The sequence below is a fragment of the Meleagris gallopavo genome, chromosome 1 (assembly GCF_000146605.3).
Source record: "Meleagris gallopavo isolate NT-WF06-2002-E0010 breed Aviagen turkey brand Nicholas breeding stock chromosome 1, Turkey_5.1, whole genome shotgun sequence".
In the NCBI taxonomy this organism is placed as follows: domain Eukaryota; kingdom Metazoa; phylum Chordata; class Aves; order Galliformes; family Phasianidae; genus Meleagris; species Meleagris gallopavo.
In genome coordinates this window covers 159,689,977-159,712,181 of record NC_015011.2, presented here as the reverse complement: position 1 = coordinate 159,712,181, position 22,205 = coordinate 159,689,977, and the positions used below count along the sequence as shown (strand labels likewise).

The window sequence follows — 22,205 nt, the reverse complement described above, 5'->3', positions numbered from 1 at the left end:
TTTCCTGGACTTGACCACTGGGAAACAGTCCCTGTGGGCCACCGCGCAAGCTTTCCATGTTGAAATCCAAGTCTTTTCCAAGAAGTGGAAGAAAGGCTCAGCTGCATCCCCAGGAGATCTTATTTTTACGGAATTTGTAATTTATATTTCTGTCTTGCCAGGAACATTTTGGCTCCATAAGAAACATAAGAAAAAAAAAAAGAAAAAACACATCTGTGAAAGAGACACTTGACAGTATAAGAAATATTCTTTTAATCTTCTCTAAAAATAGCAGAGAATATAAGATAAATAAAATTGCCAGCAGTACCTTTTAGCTCTGCCATGACCTTCCTCTCCCTAGATGCTTTACATCTTTCTGCCTTGATCATATGCCTTCATAGGATATGCACCAGGAAGAGCTATTGACTCAGAAAACCATTTCAAGCAGTCCTTAGTAGGAGATGTAGGCAGATGTGAGGTGCAGGTTAACTCACCTGATGGAGACCTCGTGTTGACGCTACGTCAGATGAAAGCTTTCATGTCCTCTTATCCCAAGAAGAAATACTTTTTTTTTTTTTTTTGGTACTTCATATTGTCAATTGCAAGGCTCTTTGTAGGACTATTAGGGCATGAGAGTGACTTTTCTGGGTGAGGAGTCTGCTCCTAACAGCACCAGGAGTGGAGTTGCAGGGAAGAGAAGGGAAAGAGATGAACGGTCTGTTCCTTTTCCTGAATCTTACCAGCTTTTCTAGTCCAGCCTTTCTTAACTAGTTGCTGTAACAAAAAGCCAGTTTTAATGACCTTTCTTCCATGGATTTCACTTCTTTTTCAGTTTGGCACACATATCATTTTGCTGTAGTGAGTCTTGCAATTACAATTTTATGACAAATGATAAGGAATTTCCTTTCATCTGTGTAGCCAGCAAATTTTTTTGGGTGGAATCTCTGTAAAACAGTGAGAAACAGTGAATCATTGTTCCCATCCATAGTCTCTGTAACATTCAGGATTTAAGGCACCTCTGCAATATTCTTCCTTGAGTGTTTATTTCCTAAGGTGAAGAGTAGAAGGGAGTCTTATTTATTTAATTTCTCTCCATGGGGAATACATTCCTTACTTTTTATCAATGTTGTTGTAATTTACTGCCATATTTACTTCCATTATACCCATTATATAATATAATATATAATAATAATATATAGTAATATAATATATATAATATATATATTATATATATATGTATTTTTAAGGGAATGCAAGAGGGAGAAAAGCAAAAATTAATACAGTATTTAAAGTGATGAGCTCACTTATGCAGAACATGTCCTCTTGTCCTCTATGGTAACTGAATTAGAGCTTTTACTAGAAATAATGCTCAAAACACACTAGAGACAATCAGTTCCTCTAGATTAACTAGAGAACTTCAATTGGTTCAGCTGCAGATTCACACTTCATGTGGAAATTTATACTCAGGCATACTTGTATCATGAAAATGCAAGTAACAGGAGGTAGCAGGAATTCAGTGCATGCTTGGGCATTGGCCATTAAGTGAAGCAAGATGCACTGTTAAAGAACCTTCCAGCTGTTCCCTTCATTTTTACTGGAAGTCAGCAGATAGTTACCAAAGCAACAGTAGTAGCAGGTAAATTCTGAATGGATCATTCCTTGAGATAAATAATAAGAAAATCAAAAATCAAAGAGCCAATCACTTGAGAGTAACTTAGTGAAGAGCTTTCAAAATTTAAGGCATTCAGAGGTATGAGCTGAATTTGAAGACTTATTTCAAAATACAGTGAGGATGCACAAAAGAACCCTGATCTACTAGTACTGGAATGTAACTGCAATATATGCATGCTTGGACTATGAAAGAAAAGTCATTCTGGACCTTTTGGAACATGCTCAGACATCTTAGTAGAAAGAGAACTGCACTTAAAGACAAAATGAACGTGGATATGACTTTACTGCTGTGGACAATCTCGAATTGGGAAATTAATGCCCTTTGATCTACTGACAGTGCACCATTTGTAGCAATTTCAAAGAATCATAGACTGGTTTGGGTTGAAAGGAACCTTTAAGATCACATAGTTCCAACCCCCTGCTACAGGCAGGGACACCTCCCTCTAGACCCGGTTGCTCAGAGCCCCATCCAGCCTGGCTTTGAATGCTTCCAGGGAGGGGGCAGCCACAGCCTCTCTGGGAGACCTGTTCCAGTGTCTCACCAACCTCACAGTAAAGAACTTCTTTCTGATACCTAGTCTAAAAATTTATATTGTAGTAGGACAGAAATATTTCCAATGTGATTTGCAGCAGTAGAAATCACTACAAAGATCTCATAGATGTTACACTGGAGGATCCAGCTCAGTCTAAGGAGTAAGTGTAAGAGTACAATCCACCTGAGCAAGTTTAGGTAGTATAGGGGACAGACATGGAGAAGCACAACCAAGTCTACAAAGGACTTGCAGACCCAGTGCTGATATCTACAGATCTGGACGTTTCTGATGTTCTGCAACTGAAAGAAGTAATCACTCTGTGAGTCATGAGCACAACTCCGGTGATTACAAAGAAGTCCCTCTGCTGAACACTTTGTGACCAAAAGGCACAAGGAAGGAAGCAGGAAGACTTATTCCAAATGCAGCAGTAAGCTTATGACATTCAGTTGATGTAACAAATTCATTTTTCATAACAATGCATTACTGACCACTCTCCACTGTGTGACAGTTATACGCAGATTTTAAATTAGTAACAAAACAGAAGTAGTTTTACTTTTATTTTTCCTGATAAAAATGCCAAACATCACAGCCACAGACATACATAAGAAATTGCTCCAAATAAATATGCATGGAAAGATTTCTGACAGCTTGATAACAAATTTAAACACAGCAGTTACTGTTTAAAGGGCTTAACAAATGGCATTACTGCCAGCGGAATACGTATCTTCAGGGAAAAAAAGATTGAATACATATGCTGGAAATAGATTATATATATATATAAAATATTCAGTTTATTGCATGGATAGATAAATATTAATATACTTGTGCATATAACTGGGGATGAGGCACTTATTCAGGTTAGTATAAACAAGGTCACTTGTTAAGTAGAAGGAAAAATGTTAATAAGCCTCCAAAACGTCTTGCTGAAATTCAAAACCTTGAAGCCATAATAACAAAGCATGCTGCTACAGTTGTACTTATGGTTCACTGAATTGTAAGAAATTCAATTTCTTAGGAATGGGACACACCTGGCAGGTCTTACTGGGAACATTGAGATTTTTTTCCCAGGCAGAGGACTTTGATACCTGATTAATGAATCTTGCTAATTCTTGTCCAGCTTCTCAGTGTGTGCTTTGTGTTTTATTTTGTTATCAGCAGGTTTTTTTTAATATATTTTTTAGAAAAATGTTTGTCTGATAATCCCCATAATTGGGAACCTTTTACAGAGCTGTAATCAGACATTATTCAAAGCAGTGATCAAATCTACCAGACTCAATATTTGGCTTGTAGAACACACAGTTTTTGGTATGATTTCATGAAAAGAAATAATAATTATTAAAAAAAGATTTTGCCTGCAAGCAACTTTAATGATATTTCAGTCTGTTAAAATTCAAAAACAGAAAAATTGCTCTACTGATAAACACCTACATTCCATATTTATTATATATATATTTTAAAAGATCTTCTCTGCTTACACAAAACAGGCATTTTATAAATATTAAAATGTTCTATTATTTACATGTGTCCCATTTTACTGTAGAATCACTGTCTGAATGTGCAGGTTCTAGGAGACAAATCCTGCCTTTCTCATAATCAGTTATTTCATGTATGGGCACAAGGGCAAATCTGATCCTAGATTACAATTGTAACGTAGGTCTGAACTTTAAACATAAAACACATCTGTGGCTTAAGTCTTTGATCAATCTTGCACACATAATACATGGATCACAAAACTGGGAACTTCATTACAAGAGTAAATTAATGTCAGGTGACCAGGGAAAAGGTCTAATGCACTGGGCACGTCTTGTGGATAGCCTTGTGGATAATTATTTCAGGCTAGTACTCAGTTTAATTAAAATAAAAGATGACTGCATGACTTTAATAATGGAGCTTGACCCTCAGGCTGCTGAAAACATCTTTCAATTAAGCATTCTGAACAACAGTCTTCAGAAAACCCAGGAAAAGATGGTACAGATTCTGACCTGATTCGTTGGGTGAAAAACTGACGAAGCCTTACCAAATGAGTGAAGTCATAACAATATAAATCCAGAGATATTAGCGTGAGTCCCTCTGTGGGCACATTCATACTGTACCACAAATCCTAGCACAGACCTTCCCAGGAGAGTAGACCTCAAGATTTCTCAGCCTTATGGACGATTGTGTGGAATCACTAAGTTGGGTCTCCCTGCGTTTACAGCCCAACATACATAGGATACAAAGCCTCTTGGGCATATTTTAGTTCAGAGGCAGCACTCTGTGCTAGAAGCCAGGCTGCTTTCAGACTGGATCCTGGTAACTCAGATCTTTGCAGCATGGTCTCCAGAATGTCAAATGCCAGATGGTTTGCAGCTTGAGGATAGTTTGGGTGTTGCCAGTACCCACCACCACAGGTTGTGGAGGGGAACAGGTTTTTCAGCACCAATCTCAACAGCCTACTTCAGATTTTATTTAGTTTATATAGCTGAACTCCACTGACTTGAAAAGATTTATTCATATCAAATGCTAGTGTGACAAATGGGATAATCTTCAGGATTATATGGTATCCACGGCCAAGCATTTGGCAGGATATCTTTAGGGTAGAACAGGTCCTGTCTGCATTAAAAAAATGGCATGGAACACTGCTGATCCAAACTTCAATGAGACATCAATGCTGCCAGATTGTCTACACTGGGAAGACTGAGAGAAAATCAGAATCTCTCTTTCAGAAGTAGTCATTTGTTAAAACAAAAAGCAGCCCAGCAATGATCTAGCATGTTTGTCAAGATATGCTATAATGGTAAGCTAATAAATACTACTTGATTCAATCATGTTATATTTATTTCTTCACTTTTTTGCCATTTGACATGGCAACTGACAATCACATGCTGGATTCAATATCATGATTCCTAGGCTCAGTTCAGGCAGAACTTTGTCCTCTGCATTTTTAATCTAATACTAGGTACTGAAACACTAATGCTTGCATTTCCCAGCAGTGGATATGCACTAAAAAATACAATTTGCCTTGCAACACATCCATGATTTGCTATAAACTTAAGAAGATATGTGTCCAGTTCCTGTCAAAAACAAAATTCCTTCAAGATTTGTTGTATTCTTTGGCTTTATATCAACATAAATAAGGAAAAAAATGAGGGAAAAAAATTATCTGATTAAATAGCTGAATAAGAATTTGCAGAAAAGAATATGTATTGCCTTTTGTGACATGCAACTGATTATAATGTTACGCCGTCTAATCTAGCTGCCTTTAGAAAAAGTTCAGTTAAACATAAGGAAAAAAACCTAATCACTGGTATAGCTTAGATGTAGTCAAAGTCTTACAGGAGGGAGGATTCATGCCTAAGGCATTTTATCACCTTTCAACCTAACTGCAGACATCGAGTTCTTTGTGAGAAACAGTACAAAATTTGACTGAAGTGTGTAAGTATTCCACCTCTCAAGTATTCAGTATTTCTAAAGAAACAAATTTCCTCTCTTATTACAGAAAGGATCTATAGCACCTTTGGATAGTTTCTACTACTTTTTTGAAATATCAGCAAATACAAAAAAAATAAAAGAAAATGTTCTCCCTTACAATGCAGTTCCTTGAACTCCTGCTAAAGATTAGTGCATGATATAGGGACGTCACGATAACCTTTAGTGCAAAGTGGGAGATTCAGTACGGATTTTTCTATTGTTGATAAAGGCAGCAAAAGTTCAGGATAAAAAATTTCAAGTAAATCTAGACGCACATGAACTTTTTACTCTTCACGAGTCACCGTGATCTGCTGCTACATAAGTGCAGTTCAATTTTGTTTTGAGGCACCCTGGAGACTCCGGGCTGAATTCTGTGGTCTTCAAATCAAACCTCAGAGCTATCGCTGGTGTAGTTATCAGGCAGCATCATTGGTTCATTGCTGCCTGACTTCTTTGCAGCTTCCTTCTTCTCAGAATTTTGTCTCCGCTTTAGCAGCAAAATGCTGATTGCAATTAAGCAGATGGCAAGGAAAATGGCAGCAGCTCCGCCAATGATTGTGACTACGCTGACCCCTGAGCTCTGGCTGTTCAGTTCTCTGGGGAGAACACCATTGACCACAACCTCCTTTTGAGGGACCTGTTTCTTGCTGGTGCGATCCAGTGCTATGTGCTGTATGTTCGTCCCTCGGTTGTTTTCTACTCCAATGTCTTTTGCAAGTTCTGGGGCTCCCACAGCTCCTCTCTTATGACGTCTCTGTGTGGATGGTACTGGGCTACCTCCACTAAAAAGTGAGTGGTACTGCTGCTCCACGCTTCTTTTGCCAATTCCACGGTTAGCGTTTTCCTTTGATCGTACAGTGTAGATTGTATGGACATACCACTCCCTGCCCAAGGACACCTAGAGAGACACATTTTTTTGGCTTTTAAACATACATGCACAATCTGGACAGAGCTATAAACAGACAAAATCAGTTACCACTTTGTCATGACTGTCTGGACAGTACTTTCAAATTTCAAAATCAAGAACAGGTAAAACACACTATGTGTCAATCAGTCCCAGCTAAGTCACATTTTCTGTCAAAATTTTAAGAACAGTGTTAACTCCTCTCCATAGCCATACTCTATTACTACCAGGTGCAGATGAAGAACATTTAACTTTGTACCATTAATACCAATGGCCATACAGGTCTTGTGCAAAGAACCTCAGCCATAGACAGGCTACCGAAAAGGGGCCTTCCAGACCTAACCTCCCAGCCTTCTAGGCCTTAGCTGTGGCTCCTGTTTCCATCTGAACATAAGAAAGCAATCTGCCATTTTAAGGTGGTTGAACAGAGAGCCTGTAGAATCTCCATTCTTGGAGTCATTCAAAATCCCTGCTGAGCAAGACCTGGTCAACCTGCTCTGGATTTTTCTGCTTTGAGCAGAGGGGTTGGAATGGAAAATTTCCAGAAGTCCCTGACAACCTCATTCATTCTGTGATTCTGCAATTCCTTACAGTCTGCATTAGATAATACCATCTTCTATGAGTCTGTCCTCTATTTTCTGGATACATAACAAATTTGGCAAGATCCAGCAGGATGAATGAACCTCTCTATCTCTTTTTTTTTTTTTAAAGTCTACTGGTTCTACCTTGAGTAGTTGCCCCCAGATTCTGTTATTGTGCAAAATTCTGAACACATTTTCTATTTTATACTTGTTTTTCCACATCTTTGTCAGGACATAATGTTTCTTCACATTCTCATTCTTTTGACATAATGAGGGCAAAAAATACTGCATTATTGGGAGTGGATTCTTTAAATCAAAACAAAGATATCAGTTCAGTGGGGTCAGGTTATGAAACCATTTTTGTATTAAATAAGCTATTCTCTTAAATAGTCCATTGTTTGCAGTGGGACATATCACTGAATAGCCAGGAGTAGGATTAATGACTCCTTAGTACTTTTTCTGATTTGTACTTTTGAGTTTGTTTATGGGAACTATTGAGTCATGGCCTGAATCACTGATTGATCTCCTGAGAAAGGACCAGGTCAGACCTGAGAGCACAACTGAAGGCAATTCACCTGTACAACCAGAAGGGGTAAAGTCTGGCTGATTCTCTCTTAGACCCCATTTAAGAGCTGACTGCCACTAGAGAAGGATCTCTTTCTGGAGATCCCTCCCTCGTGGAGCTTTCCTCTGCAAACCTGAAATCTTCTGATATGGTTAAGCAATCTTCTTCCCTTTCCTTATAGCACTTTTCTATTGTGCTGATTCTTCTGTCATTACACCTCCTGTGAAACACCTTTTCCCATCATTTTGATCCGTCCAATTGCTACAGTTGGCATGGAAATACTTTGGAAATACTGAAGGAGGCAAATTCTAAAGGGAAAACAGCTGGCTGGGTCATAGCAATCTAAAGAATGAAAGTAAACAGCTGATGGGTTATACAGAATTAAAAAGCAGGTGTATCCTTTAGATTTCAATTAGAAGGCCTTCCTGTGCTTAGATGTATTGCAGTATGCAAGCTTGTGAAGACGACTTGCAGAGAAAATTGTATCAATTAGCTTCTGACGAAGTTCTCTACAAATGCTTAGACAAGAGAGATGAGAAGGAATAAAACAATGCTGTATAAAAAGTTCTTAGAAATGCATAACAATTATTGATATAACTTCTCCTTAGATTATGAAATTAAATAGAAGAAAAGCAATATTGTCCCTATATGAATCACCCTAGAAATGTTCCAGATTTTACATCTTGAAATTTATAAGCATTTGTAACTCTGTTTAACTGAATTGAAATAACAGTACATTTTTTTTTTTTAGTTGGTTTCAATGTGACTTACACTAAAAAACATTTCTTGTACAAGTGTTTCTGCTTGGTTCAATGTCTTAGTACTAAGCTATAGAAATCATACCTGAAACAGAGGAGTTGAGTCTACTTTAAATCCATCAGAGCCTGGTTGTTTAACTAAAGAAATTGCTTCAGGATCATCTATTGCAAGTTTTGCATTAAAAAGCACATCTCCAAAGCTTGTGGCTTGTGTCTCTGGTTGAGCTTTATCCTACAAGGTCACAGAGGTAAAAAAAACAAAAACAACCAAACATGTTTGTATAATACTGATCTGTTATTCCCAGGTTGGTTTTAGATAAAAGAAGTACAAAAAATTATCTCAATAAATGTGTATTCTTCCAGATCTAGAAATCTTACCACAATCTTGAATCTGTACAGAAGGGATGGAGAATCAGCAAGACATCCATATTCAGTGTTGGATGGATTATACTTGGGTACATATCCATCAGCTCCTGTACACAGGAAAACCTTCTCAATGCTACAGTAGAAGGAATCGCCCAGATTTTGCACTGGATCCACCATCACTCGACCATAAATGACATCACCTGTAAGAAAATGCACAGAGTTAACATCCTGTTACGCTGGAACAGTTAACACAACACTGAAGCTAAACAAATAAGCCTAGTTAAGAAGCTTGGTGCAGTGTAATGTGACTGCAGTTTCTGCTCACCTCAAATGTCCAAGCTGAAGACTCTCAGTCTGCCTACAGTTACATTAAGAATTTACTTGAGACACCTTGCCACTCAGCTTTCACCAGAGGGTGTTGCCAAAGGCTGTGATCAAACTGCACACTCTTCTACAAGCCCTGGGCTGCATAACAGCACTAGGAAGCCATTTGCAGTTGCTATAATTAGAACCAGTTCAGAAGCTGCTTTAAATTATGGACTATATTCAGGTCTTCGCTCAAAAAAACATTTATGAAGTGCACAGCATTTGAGAAATGGCACCAGCAACGTCAAATTCAGATGTAATAGTTCCTGTGTAGATGGACCAACAGCTCTGATATAAAGTGCCAGTAGGAAAGACAAATGCAAAAGAACACAGCTAGACACAGCAAAATCCTTATTCCTGGTTTGTTTTGACTGAAACAGAATCCTGAAAGTGTGACCCACATATTCAAGGTCTGTGATCAGTGCACAATTTTACCTTCTGAGAAAGCAACATCACTTTCTTGTCCAAAGCCCATTGATCCATCCGACAGCCAGAGTGTTTTTTTGGAGAGAAGGAACATCTGGGTGTTCAAGCTGAACTCAGCAGCCACTGGGTCACTGACCTAAAACACAACAGTGTTTCAAAAATCATTCTTTAATCACTTTCAAAACGTTGATCTTCTCCCCTATACGCTATTCATCAGCTCTGCATATCTACGTGCAATAACACAACTATAAATATTTATTTGCACTAGAAATATATTGCTGCATGTTTTACACACACGTAGCCTTTGGCTTATCTACTTCTGTGATTGATGAGATTCTGGGCTAGTTTCTTCCCAACACATTTTTCAAATTCCAGACAAGAAGGTGCCCAGGGCAACGTATATGTGTGGTAAAGTGAGAAAAATATTTTCCTCAGTATCTTGTCTCTTTTTGACTCAGCCTTTTTTCTCTATTCCATTTTTACCCTTACACTGAAGTCCCACCTCTGTTTCTGATTCTCTAATATCCATTTGCAAGATTTAGTGATGCAGGATATCTGTGTATGTAACTCAGATCGTATGTCTGAAAAGGCACCAAAGCATCTGAGCATCTTTTATGCTGATATTTATCTTCATATATTCAATATATTTATCTATGATTTTTCCTTGATTACATAATAAAAGTACAATAAAACAATATTATTAGAAGCAGGTTCTCACTGGGCCATGTACTTCATAATCATAAGTTAGAAGGCAACCCTATGTTGGCCATAAGAAAAATGAAAGAATAGAGCAAACAGAAGAACTGAGGAGAACCCAGACCTCAAAAAGACGGTTACCATAGACTTTCACAAAAAAAAAAAAAAAGAAAAGAAAAAGAAAGCACAAGAAGCCACTAAACAAATAAGAAAAATGCCTTTGTATATGCATATATATGTGAAAAATTTCGAATCTCTTTGGAATGCTTTCTTACAAATGCCCGGATTCAAGCTACTGGGTTGTGATCCCACAGCTTCAAATACCTATCTGAGTCAACTAGTTTTCAGCTGCAGATCAGAAAGAGAATCAAGCATGGCCTCATCAAGCTCTTCCTTGGCAGAGTAAATCTCTACTGAACTGGAAACAAAAGGCACGTGTTAAACTGAAGGCACTGACTTCAGCCACACCATTTACAACAATGGTAAGAGCAATGGTCTGGATCAATACTATGCATATAGCTGGGAATACATCTCTTATTCATTCTGTGACTATTTTTGTTTCAGTTTTACATGTAAGACTCAGTGCTGCCAGTGGCTGACTTACAGCTGAATTTTATGACAGTAATTTAAATGTAATTGCTTCCATTGTCCAGCTAAAGCATTTTAAACAAAAGAGCACTTAAAAACATAATCTGTGAGAATCTGCTGAGTGAAAAAATGTACAGTGAGTTTACTCTGCCTATTCGTCATACTCATGAACTTTGCATATGGATGGTTTGGCACTATATAGATACATATATACATACATATATATATATATCCACCTCCATGGGACAAAAACCCATGAGCTACATGGTACCTCAAAAGAAGCAGATGGCTCCTGAGGCAGGTTCATCTCAGGGCAGCAAGTATTATGGGAGTAGTTCTGTCAAGAAGTAGTCATGTGCATTTAAAGAAAGGAGATGCTGAAGAGATTTTAATATAACAGAGATTGCAGTTTAGATGCTGTCATGTACAGGGCATTCCAGAATGAAGTAGTGGTAATACAATGCCCAGTAATGTTACAGGCTACCTGCTTCCCTCTTCTAGGGGCACAGAAGGAAGAACAACAAAATGAATAGAAACATTGTAAAGACAGAAATACTGAAGTGAAATCTTCAAAGAGAGAACACAAAAATATCTTTTCTACTTGGTTTTTGCATCTTAAAATGGCCCCTCGCTCCTAACAATGAAAACATTAGTGAAGGAAATCCAAACAAAATGATTACAAGAAAATAAAAAGTCTCATACTAAAAATACCAAGAAGATAATTCAGTAGAGGAGCTGGGACATTAGAACGAGAACTGAGAGAAGCAATTTTTGTTGTTCTATTTCATAATTTGATTTGCAGTCAAAACCATTTTGATCCAGTTTTGAGACTGGCACTCACTGACTTCAGTGGGTCTGTGCAAGGTATCAGGATGTTCTTAGTCTAAGAACTAGCATAACAGCATGAGTTTTCATGCTCACTTCTCTGTTTCTTGTTTCTTACTGCTAAAACATGGGTGCTAATGTTCATTCATTTTTGCAGAATGCCTAGAAGTCTTATTGGAACCCATTTTAAGACCACATATTCTTTCCATCTATGATCAAAGGAAACAATAATGGACCACAACATTTCCTGAATTCTTTTCACTGCGAATATCTCAAAACAATGAGTTGGTCTTGATTTGAAAATTGCTGGTGACGGGGACTAACTAGCAACACTACTTAGTGATTATGACACTATTACAGTTGTGTACCTTATCCCTAATTTTAATCTGTATACCTGAAACCTGCATATACTACACTATTAAAGCTTTATCTGATACAAGGAGCCCTACAGCAGCCATTTTATTTTCACAAAATCATTCTCACAACTTGAGAAATTTGCTCCTTAGGCTTCTTCCAGGTGAGATAAAAAGAATATCCCTAGGCTACTTTGCCAATTTTGCAACGATTTTGTTGCTCTTTTGAATTTTCTTCAAATCATCAACATCTTTTTTTGTTTGCATGAGGACTGGACACAAGCTGTGGCTCAGCACTGTTTTGAATAGCTTTAGAGTTCCTAGAAGCAGATTAGAAATGCCAGATGAAATTCAGAGTGCTGAACTAGTAAAAATCTGCCCCTCCCAACTCCAACCACTCATTTTTTCCAAAATGTTTTGCTGGGTTAATTCTGAGAAGGCAGGTTTCCTGTCAGATCATGTATCATCTCTCTGTTTCACCAGAACTTAATGCCGTATCATGAATCATCTGTTCTCCCATAGCTGGCATAACACCAAATGAAAGCATAAAGGCTGCATACATTCTTTTGCATACTCTGGCTAATTCAACAGGAAACTGATTGTGCATCTCTGGCTGATCCACACTGTATTTACACTGTAAGATGATCTAATAGCATACATCTATACTACTAATGAGCATGAAACCACAGCCACATTGTTCCAGTCTTGGTTGTATTGGCTCCAAATAACAGAAGTAATAAAACTTCATCCTTACTATTCCCAAGATCATGCTAGCCCTTACAATTAGTGATCCATATTGCTGTGGCTGGGATTCTTGTCACTTAATATCACAAATAAGTCTTAAAGCTGAGTATTTTAACAGTGTTGGTTATGTACACTTCCTCCAGAGCCAGTGGAGGAAGTCTTACCTTAAGACTGGATCAATCTTCCTCTGAAGGTCCCACATTCAATACCAGAGATAGTAAGCATCACACAAATCAATGTGAATGAACATCCTTCTGACTATCACAGAAAAATGAACAAATACTGTTCATGCGTCAAGGACAAAAAAAATCACTTGTGCTCCTACATTAACCTTTCCACGTTGCGTAAAACTAAATAGCAGAAGAAAGCATGTTCTGTCACTGCAATTTTGCAACTGGTTTATTGTAAGCAAGTAAATAAAATTTCTAGTACTATAATTACAAGATTACCAAAGGCGATTTGAAAATTAAAATGAAAAGCAAATATGCAGAAAACATCACTGGGGTGCTACCTGCTGGAATCGAATATCCAGATCAAATGTGAGCGGCTCTCTAGGATTGCAGATCACCGGCAGGCTGTACTCCTGATGTGGAGCAGTGGTACAAGCTATCAGCTTTACCGTATAGGTCCCAGAATAGTCTCGAACCTTTGTGGAGAGACAATGAGAGAGAAGAGTGTTAACACTAAAATCCTAACTTACAAGTTGAGGTAAGAGGAAACAGCAAAGGCTGAGGTTTTACCGCAAAATCTGAAACAAAGCTCCACTGCTGAACTGGCTGGTTGTACGTGGGCTCACTTCGGATGAGGCTGAGGCTGAATGTCAGGCTCGGGTGATCAGCTGACATAACCATGGAAGTTAGAGATGAAGCTAGAAATATGCCAATAGACAGATTTGTCACCATTAGTGTTTCAGTGCAGACTCTCAGCCTGATAAACATTCCCAATAATTTAAAAACCATTATGCCGTGGTGATGTTAATGCTTTTACAGGGCAATGGGCTTTATTAGCTGAAACTTACAAAATGAATTACAGTCAACATAGCTGGGCCCCCTTGGACTCTTGTTCAAATGTCAGTTAAGCAGCTGTTTTTGGGCTACGCAACCAGAATTGCATAAAGATTAAATCTAACTGAAAGGCAAAACAGTGAGAGTGGAATGGCAAAGATCTATAATCCCTCCTGTTTTTAACTTGGAATGTCAGCCCAAGGAACAAAAAATAATTTATCTTTGCAGAGTAACTCTTTCAGTTCTATCCAATACACAGAACCTTAAACTCTAGAGGACAGCTGAGAAAAAGCAGAATCACTATGAAGCAGTGTTATAGGTTAAAAAAACTAACTAAAACTAAATATATTTCTTAAAATGTTTTTTTTTCCCCTTCCCATTATTGTTCAGCAGATTTAATTTACTTGGATAATCTTTTCCATAGCCAACATTCATGCTCAGACTTATGTCTGTAGAAAGAGACTTATACCTGTGATTATTCTGAACAAAGGGAGAAGGGTTTAAACAGATTAAATTGCAGGATCAGGTCCTCAGTAATGACTTAATTGAATGGCAGTGAGAATGTTTTATTAACAGAGAGATACAAAACTCCTACTAAAGCTTTTTTTACTCTTTGAAAAAAGTCTAAATAACATTGACAGGCTGCAAATTAGAAATTTTAATTCTTAGTCTCTAAATAGAGATAGATTGTACATCTTAGCTTTTGGATTAAAAACGTGTTTTTATGGACAGATTGGCCTAGATCTTCACCTTTCATAAATCAGCCTTTTCATCAAGTGGAACTATTTCATTAAGTTTAAAATTCTGAATATAGTTATCAGCGACAAGCAAAAAAACCCAAACAGAATAAATCATTACCTGGAGAGGCAGAGTACATAAAAACGTAAGGTGTCAGCAGCAAGACTAAGAAGAATGAAAAATACGAAATTTGGGAGATGTGTCTGTATTTTTACAGTACTGCTAAACTGTAGATTAAGCTTACCAAGGTGGGACATGACAAACAGACCGTGAAACCGTGCTTCAGTCTTGAAGTTGACAACCAGGCGTCCCTCTTCACTAATACGCATGCTGGTTGGGTACAGAGAACCTGTCAGCGGAAGCCAATCCATAAATACCATTCCAATTGCAGATGACAAATAAATCACAATTCTACGCAACAGCAGCTCCACTCTTTTTATTCTCTCTTGCCTCATCAGGTGTTTGGGAGGAGGCCTGCTAGTATCTTTTAGGCTCATTTAAGAGTCTTTTTAAACATGAATTTACAATGTGGTACTAGAGCTACATTTCACAATGTTTTCCAAAATACATAGAGAAATTCATAGTTCCCTGCAAATTCATAGTCTTACATATGTTATTATCCCCCCACACTGATGTTCTAGTAGACTGAGAAAAATCCACAGCACAGGCAGCATCTGTATTCAGGAACAATATAGTCAGGGCCAGTAGGTTCTGGAGAAGGAAGAATACTTCAGTTTCACCAGGTATTCAAGCTGACTTCTGCCAATAAAAACTGTGTCCTCTTTATCAGGGCCTCTCTGTCCATTGTGCCAAGGCAGCATGCACTGCCACTGTGGCAGCAGCAGTTGTGTCTTCCATGGTACTGGTGAACAGATGAATCTGTGAAACTTATTCTGACAGGGTTTGCATTGCTGGAGATTTCTGGAACGAATTCATCCCAAAACATGAGCATAATGTTCCCTAATCTCAAGTTACAAGGTCTTGTTTATATGTCAGAAGCGGTTTATTTCTGTTGCTTGAATTCAAGTCCCCTTTACTCCAGTATTCTGCAAAGCTTCAGAGTTCGGGCATTCCTACAGTGCTCCCTTATAGAGAGCCAGTGGTGTAACACCCTCCTGTTTGCTAGTGGTAAGAAGAAAATAGGCTAGAAACCTAAGATAATGTGCCAGAAACCTAACATGTTCACCAACGTGAACACATATCACCTGCACAAAATCACGTGTATCAAATACATTCATTTATACATTAGAAATATGTATAAATGTATACATGTATGTATACATGGATTGTGGCTTTACGTAGAATTTCTGTAGAGGAAATAAATGCATCCAGAGGTATAAAAACAAAGTGAGAAGTAGTTAACTCCTTCCTGCCCAGAAAAACACATAGTGAGAAGTAATAACTCTCAGTAGCTGCCCAAATCAGACTGGAATCCATTGCGTGTCTGCCCTCCACTACTCCTGTGTTCATTGTGTTTCATGCTTCTGTGTTCAAAGAGAGCTGCCAACGTTCATTACCTCCATAGCCCTGAACATCAACTTTTTAGACATACAAATAAAAATTTAAAGCACCAAAGGCATGAAAGTGGTGGCACAGACACATCACACAGTTGCTGAAACCAAGGATTAGATCTGGCTTTTAAGTGGTGACAAATATATCACATGATTTGTGGCATGTGGCTTGTTGTTTAAGCAGGGCCTGGCATGTGCTTCATTCTTCATGCACTGCAGATTGCCCTTGCCATTCCTAATTACCTGCTCTTACTATCAGGACAGAAATTTGCATAGCAATGACATCTGCAGTTTAGACATAGAGTTTGCCAAAAAAAAAAAAAAGAATAGCTTCAGCTTCACACTGGATTGCTGACATTATGTGAGTGTACATATGTAATTATAGCTGATGTCTGTATCCTACCTTAGGCTGGGACAGATAATGAACACTTGAAGCTTAATTCTGGGCACTGCTAAGTAAATGTGCACACGAAGAACAAAGCAGTATATATGCACAACTATGCATATTAATCTTTTGTAGATATCTGCATGTTTTTTAAAATAAATTCACTTTTTGCAGAGATAAAATATCTAATGATGAAGTTTGACCTGCTGACTAATTGCAGTCACAAATATTTATCGGCAGTATATATCACATTTAAATAATGTTTTACTTTTACAATCCAGTAGTCTAATGGATAAGACAGGTTGTTATATCCATTATGTATTTCTCTTCTTTTTCAATGTTTCATAAATTATGTTCTTAAAGTATCAAAGTATTCTGGAACTGTATGTTCAGAGCCAGAAAAATATTGATAACAAAGTTTCAATTTTTCTCATTAATACTCAAATATAGTGTGTGGTAACAGAATACCAAGACACGGTAAATGTTGAGGCTCTGAGTAGACATAAATGTGTTAATTAAACACAAAGTGGCAGTTGTCTTTCCTTGCAGGAAAAGAACTGATATCAACTTAACATGGTTTTCATAAGCAACCCAGCAGAGAATTTCAAGCACTGGGCAAAAACAAACAGCTTGCAACCAATAGTAAAGTACAAATTACACTCTCGGTAACAGAATGATTTTGATGAAAAGAAATCAGAGTCCCACCTTGGAGCTCTGCCTCTGGTGGGCTCCCGATGCCGTCCTTCCACAGGATGGCAGTGTCATACACAAAAGTCAGCCGGAGCTCAGACTGCAGGTCGAAGTGCTGCCAACCTCCTACTCCCACCGGAGAGTGGAAAACATAGGAGACATACAAGGGGACCCTCAGTGTGACATAGGATTGTACTAGGTTGAGAACCTGGCAAAAAGAACAATGATTTCTTGAGGTTACAGGTGAGGAAGAAAAGCACTGCACAGGCAATTCTAATGCAAAAAAAAAAAAAAAGAAGAGAAGACAGAACTTGAATTAAAAATTGTGAAATTGTGTCTGAATTATTTTTCAGTGCAGCTCAAGTTATCTTTGTATCTTAAACACAGTATGAATTCTGATACACAAACATCTAAATTTTGAATCATCATTTTTGTTTGGGCTTTTTAAGTACATGAATATCACAAAGACTTTATAAAATTTTAAAGTATCCTTCTGCATTTGCTCTGTCCTTTCCTATAACTAACTCTTTTGCTTACATTCTTACATTGCTCTCCTGCAAGAAGATTTACTGGAAGACCCTGAACTTGCTCAGAGGTCATTGCAAGACTGAGTTGTTAACTGCACTCACTCAGCTCTGGAATTATTTCCTCCTTTGTGCAGAGATCTGGCTAGCATACTGCATGCAAATGCACAAATCATATTGTCACTCACACAAAGAACTGAAAATGATGTGCAGTCTGACACAGATTTAACAGTAGATCCTCTGTGCATATACTGTACAAAACAGCAGCATTATTATCAACCAGAGAATTAAAAATTCTCTCTATACATTTTGATAAAAGGCAGTGTCAGTAAACTGTTACTTCTTAACACAGCTCTTATGTGATTTAAGAATCCATTTCTGAAGTGTCTTACTTCACATCTCTCTAATTAAAAATGTGCAATACAGATCCTTTTAGAAGACGATGGATTGTCTTACAAAGACAAAGGAAAGGCATTGAGATCATCTCCCAAGGGGAAAAATTTCAAAAGCATAAGTGGTGTTGAACTCCCATTTACTTCCAGCAGAAACTGTGTGCCTAGCTGACATTTGTGTACCTGAACATTTCCCCTGAGTGGTTACCTACTAGACCTTTGAAGAGTGTTTTTCACTATTAAAGAAAGCATTCAAAGAACATTATAAACTGTGTGAAAACCAAACTGTTTCTGAGTTCCCCCTTGGAGGCATGTCAAGAGATTGAACATCCACTTACAGCTGCTTTACTTTTCCAAATGCCGAACAAAAGTTTTAGTGATATTATGAAATGACAAATTTACTGCCTGAGCTGACTAAATACTCTGAAATAGTTAAGGTGTTCATTATGGCAAATATTCGTAGTTGCAAGAGCTTAATTTTTTGCATGACACTCCTTGATCTACACACCAATTACTTAAACACCTTCCACTTGTAATATTAGCATCATTCCATAAGATGTGCTAGCATGTAGGCTCTAGAGAGTCTGGAAACACACATGGTACCATGCAGTAAAGCAGTCTGGCAGATAACATGAGCCAGTACACATATAGATGATTTTATACTAATTATTCTTTCTTATATGTAAACACAATCAAGATGTTCTACTTGAAACAAAAAATAGAATAGTTTTATTCTGCGTATGTGTGGATGTCAAATTGAAGTTGGACAGCAACATTACCCTTCAGTCCTATTTATTTTACACAAACGGAAGCAATATTATCTTTGGGATACTGTCATGGACATTCAAGCAACTATTTCAGGCATGGATTTGTTAAATTATTCCAAATAACAACACTGAATGCTCATTTTTATCAAGAAAGATACAGCTATCTATAATGCAAATCTACAACATATCTTAGTATGCCTTTAATTCAGGAGTAACACTGAATATTTGCCATTTTTTGGAAGGATATCAAAAGCTAACTGGATACATTTGCTCACATAGCAAATGTATCACTAGTGAAAAGTCCTCCCAGCAAAACTAGGTTACCTTTACACTGTGTTTTTGCCCCACCTCTACATGTTTAAAAATTGGACATCAAAGCAAAATATCTAAAATTCAGTTTGCTTATGGTAAGCGAGAAGAGTTAACGTATTGTTGTCCTCTTGAAAAGGTGCATCCATAATGCTTAGTGAGGAAGGCTGGAGTATCACACAGAGAGTGTTTAATGACCTTGAGGACTAAATAGAACTGAGATGAAATTTTATACTATAAAGCATAAGGTAATAGAAACCAGTGACAGGGATTTCTGGCTGAAATGAAAGACACTGGTTAGAAAGAATAGTGGAGAAAAAAATTTGGTATGTGAGTTGATCACATCATAACTATGACCTTCCTACCCTCTCCATGTGATATGTGCCTAAGATAAACTGAGGAATGGAGTGGAAATTAGAAGCATGCATGCCATTATTCAGAGCACTAGTGAGAGCTTATCTGGAACAGCTTTGATCATCCGTGCTTGAAAAAGCCTAATTTGCATTGTAGACTGTAGAAAAGAAATCAAAATAATCAAGGAATAGAAAAGCTATTTTATGAGAAGAAACTAGAATAGCTGGGTTGTTTAGAGTAGTTCAACATAAGCTGTGAGGAAATAATTCCACCTATACACATCCGGTGATGAACAGCAGAGAAGAACTACTGAGGATGATGAAAGAAGGTGCTGACATGAGAACAAATGGGCATAAGATGGCCATGACAAATATTGCCTAGAAATCAGAAAGATTTCTAACCCTCACAAGAATAGTGAGGCCATGAAGTCCTATTAGTTTTTAGATTAAGTTTACCAGGTTGGAACTACATTATATAGAGTTAAGGCTGCTGACAGCAGTGACCTGGACAGAGTGATCCACAAAGCTCTTCTAATTCATTCTTATGCCACAAGTGAAAAAAGGCTTCTCTCAAAATTATTCTTGGTTATCCTGTATTAGGTACCATTCACTGTTCATGTACACTGTACACAGAGAAATCTATTAATGGGGTTTGTAAGCCACATTTTAGGCTAGTCTTGTCTCCATTCAGTGTAAGCATGGCATTAGTGAGCTCAGCTCACTTGTACTGGTGGGAAACCCAGCAGTAGGATCCACTCTGGGGAAAGTCTGTCTGAAATGTTGCTCCTTTGCCATATCTTGCTACTGCTCTGCAGAAAAATCTGAAACTAAAGTGCCAAAGAATTCACCCTAGAATTTAGCAGATTCTTCTTTTCCAGTAAAAGCCACGTATGATGTTTGGGCAGTAGGGTTGCTTGCTCCACCATGGGAATTTATTCATCTACCTATGAAACTGTGCTTCCATCAGCATGACTGCCTTCAGGTGTGATTCGCAGGACACAGGGAGAGGAATAAGTTCTTTCTAAACCATCTCCTCGAATTTTTATGCACACAAATCCTTCTGAGGCCCTCACTGGATAGTAGGTGTGGAGGAAAACCTATAATACTGGTAGCCAAAGTTATTGAATAAATAGCTTTCTTATGCTAACAGCAACTTGTAGCTTACAAAGCCATCTCATTTCTTACTAAAAAGTAAACAGCTGCAGGGGGAAAATTACTCCTCAGTGGACATTACAGAAAAAACTCAAGACCCTCAAACTAAAACACAGGGGACCTTTTTGATATAATAATAATAATAATAAAAAAAGGAGGAAATTAACTGCAAAGGAAAATTGTCAGAGTAAGAGGAGTCCCCCAACAAATTAAATGATGGAATGTGTCATGCAGATGGAGAAGCCCCACTTCTCCAACTCTCTTAACATGAGAAAGCATTCTTTCCATTGGGTTATCTTTATTTTCCAGCAAAGCCTATTGAGAGTAGCCAGCTGTTCATATTTTATCTCAGTGTGACACTGATGAAACCGAAATGGTAACTCAGAGCTGTGTAAGTGTAGGATCAGCTGAACTGCTGTGGAGAGACAGAACAGGTGCACTGTGTATCTACACAGTCTGTGAACAGAAGATTGTAGAAGTTGTATTGGCAAACTAACACTTCACTAAATTTCACTAGCATTAGTTTTATACAATAACAAGTGGATGTGACTTTCAGCCAGCCTTGTGATACTAGCACAGAAATCCAAATTACGGCCACATCTGAGCTGAATTGGGAAAACTGTGTCTCTCATCCTGTGACAATGCCTGAGAAGATAGAGGACAAAAATTGTTCCAAGAAGGGAACAATCTTATGATCACTATGTGAAAAAAGTCATTCAGATAGCTTAAAAATCATTCAAGTAGCTCATCTAAAACTGTCTTTGTCTGAGAGAAGAACATGATTTATCCTGAATATCAATATAAGATGTATAGATTTATACATGTTCTTTGCAAGATAAATTGTCACAGACAATTCCCATTTAAGAATTTCTATAGGTGTTCTTCTTTTGTTCCCCTTTCTGATGCAAACTGTCAAACTTCATTAAGAAAAAACGAGACATAATTAATTTGAGCACCTGTCATGTAACAAGTGAGAACATTCACAGCAAAAACATTTTCAGTTAAGGTTATGGGGCATGGACTCTGTCCTGCATTATACTGAATTTTATTTATTTGGCTTTCATTCCAGAGAACAGAACTTTGTCCAGGAAAATGATGTTATAGCTGTGGGATGTGATCAGTAGCAGTAAGAGTGTGTGTGTGTCTGTGAGGATCGGCATGTGCTGTCAGTACCGCAAGATCAAAATTAGAAATTAGAAATAACAGTTTCATGTTTTATATTGATTATCCTAATGAACCAAACTTTTCATGAGAACTGTATTTTTGTCCTCCAAGCTATCCTAATCCTGACTTCCTACTGCATTTACTTGCTATGTCAGCAAATTTGAGTCACACAACAATGTTGTCAACTCAGTGTTTACACAATAAATACATGGCAAAGCTCAGATTTGGCCCCAAGAAGGCAAACAGCCAGATAGGTCACAGGTGAAATGCAAAGCAGCTTTGTTTAAAAAAGCCTGAATGGAAAGGAGAATGCAATACAGCACCGAAATGCCAGCTCCTTGAAATGTTTAACCTCTGGCTTTGGTACACAGCTGCTGCATTAACTTTGGAATACATTTTTTTTTTTTTTTT

General features: G+C 37.7%; 1 protein-coding gene across 1 annotated transcript in view; it reads right to left on the bottom strand.

Annotated features, from left to right (window-relative positions):
- Nucleotides 1-2,706: 2,706 nt before the first annotated feature.
- LOC100538821 (FRAS1-related extracellular matrix protein 2-like) overlaps nucleotides 2,707-22,205 on the bottom strand; it is a 61,602-nt gene continuing 42,103 nt past the window's right edge. Inside the window, exons 16-23 of the mRNA XM_031552054.1 lie at nucleotides 17,149-17,341; nucleotides 14,792-14,896; nucleotides 13,546-13,673; nucleotides 13,317-13,451; nucleotides 9,609-9,735; nucleotides 8,820-9,007; nucleotides 8,527-8,673; nucleotides 2,707-6,531 (exon numbers count right to left, since the gene is read on the bottom strand). Coding sequence (XP_031407914.1) covers nucleotides 6,019-6,531; nucleotides 8,527-8,673; nucleotides 8,820-9,007; nucleotides 9,609-9,735; nucleotides 13,317-13,451; nucleotides 13,546-13,673; nucleotides 14,792-14,896; nucleotides 17,149-17,341 — 1,536 coding nt within the window. The 3' untranslated portion in view covers nucleotides 2,707-6,018. The remainder of the gene's footprint in view (nucleotides 6,532-8,526; nucleotides 8,674-8,819; nucleotides 9,008-9,608; nucleotides 9,736-13,316; nucleotides 13,452-13,545; nucleotides 13,674-14,791; nucleotides 14,897-17,148; nucleotides 17,342-22,205) is intronic.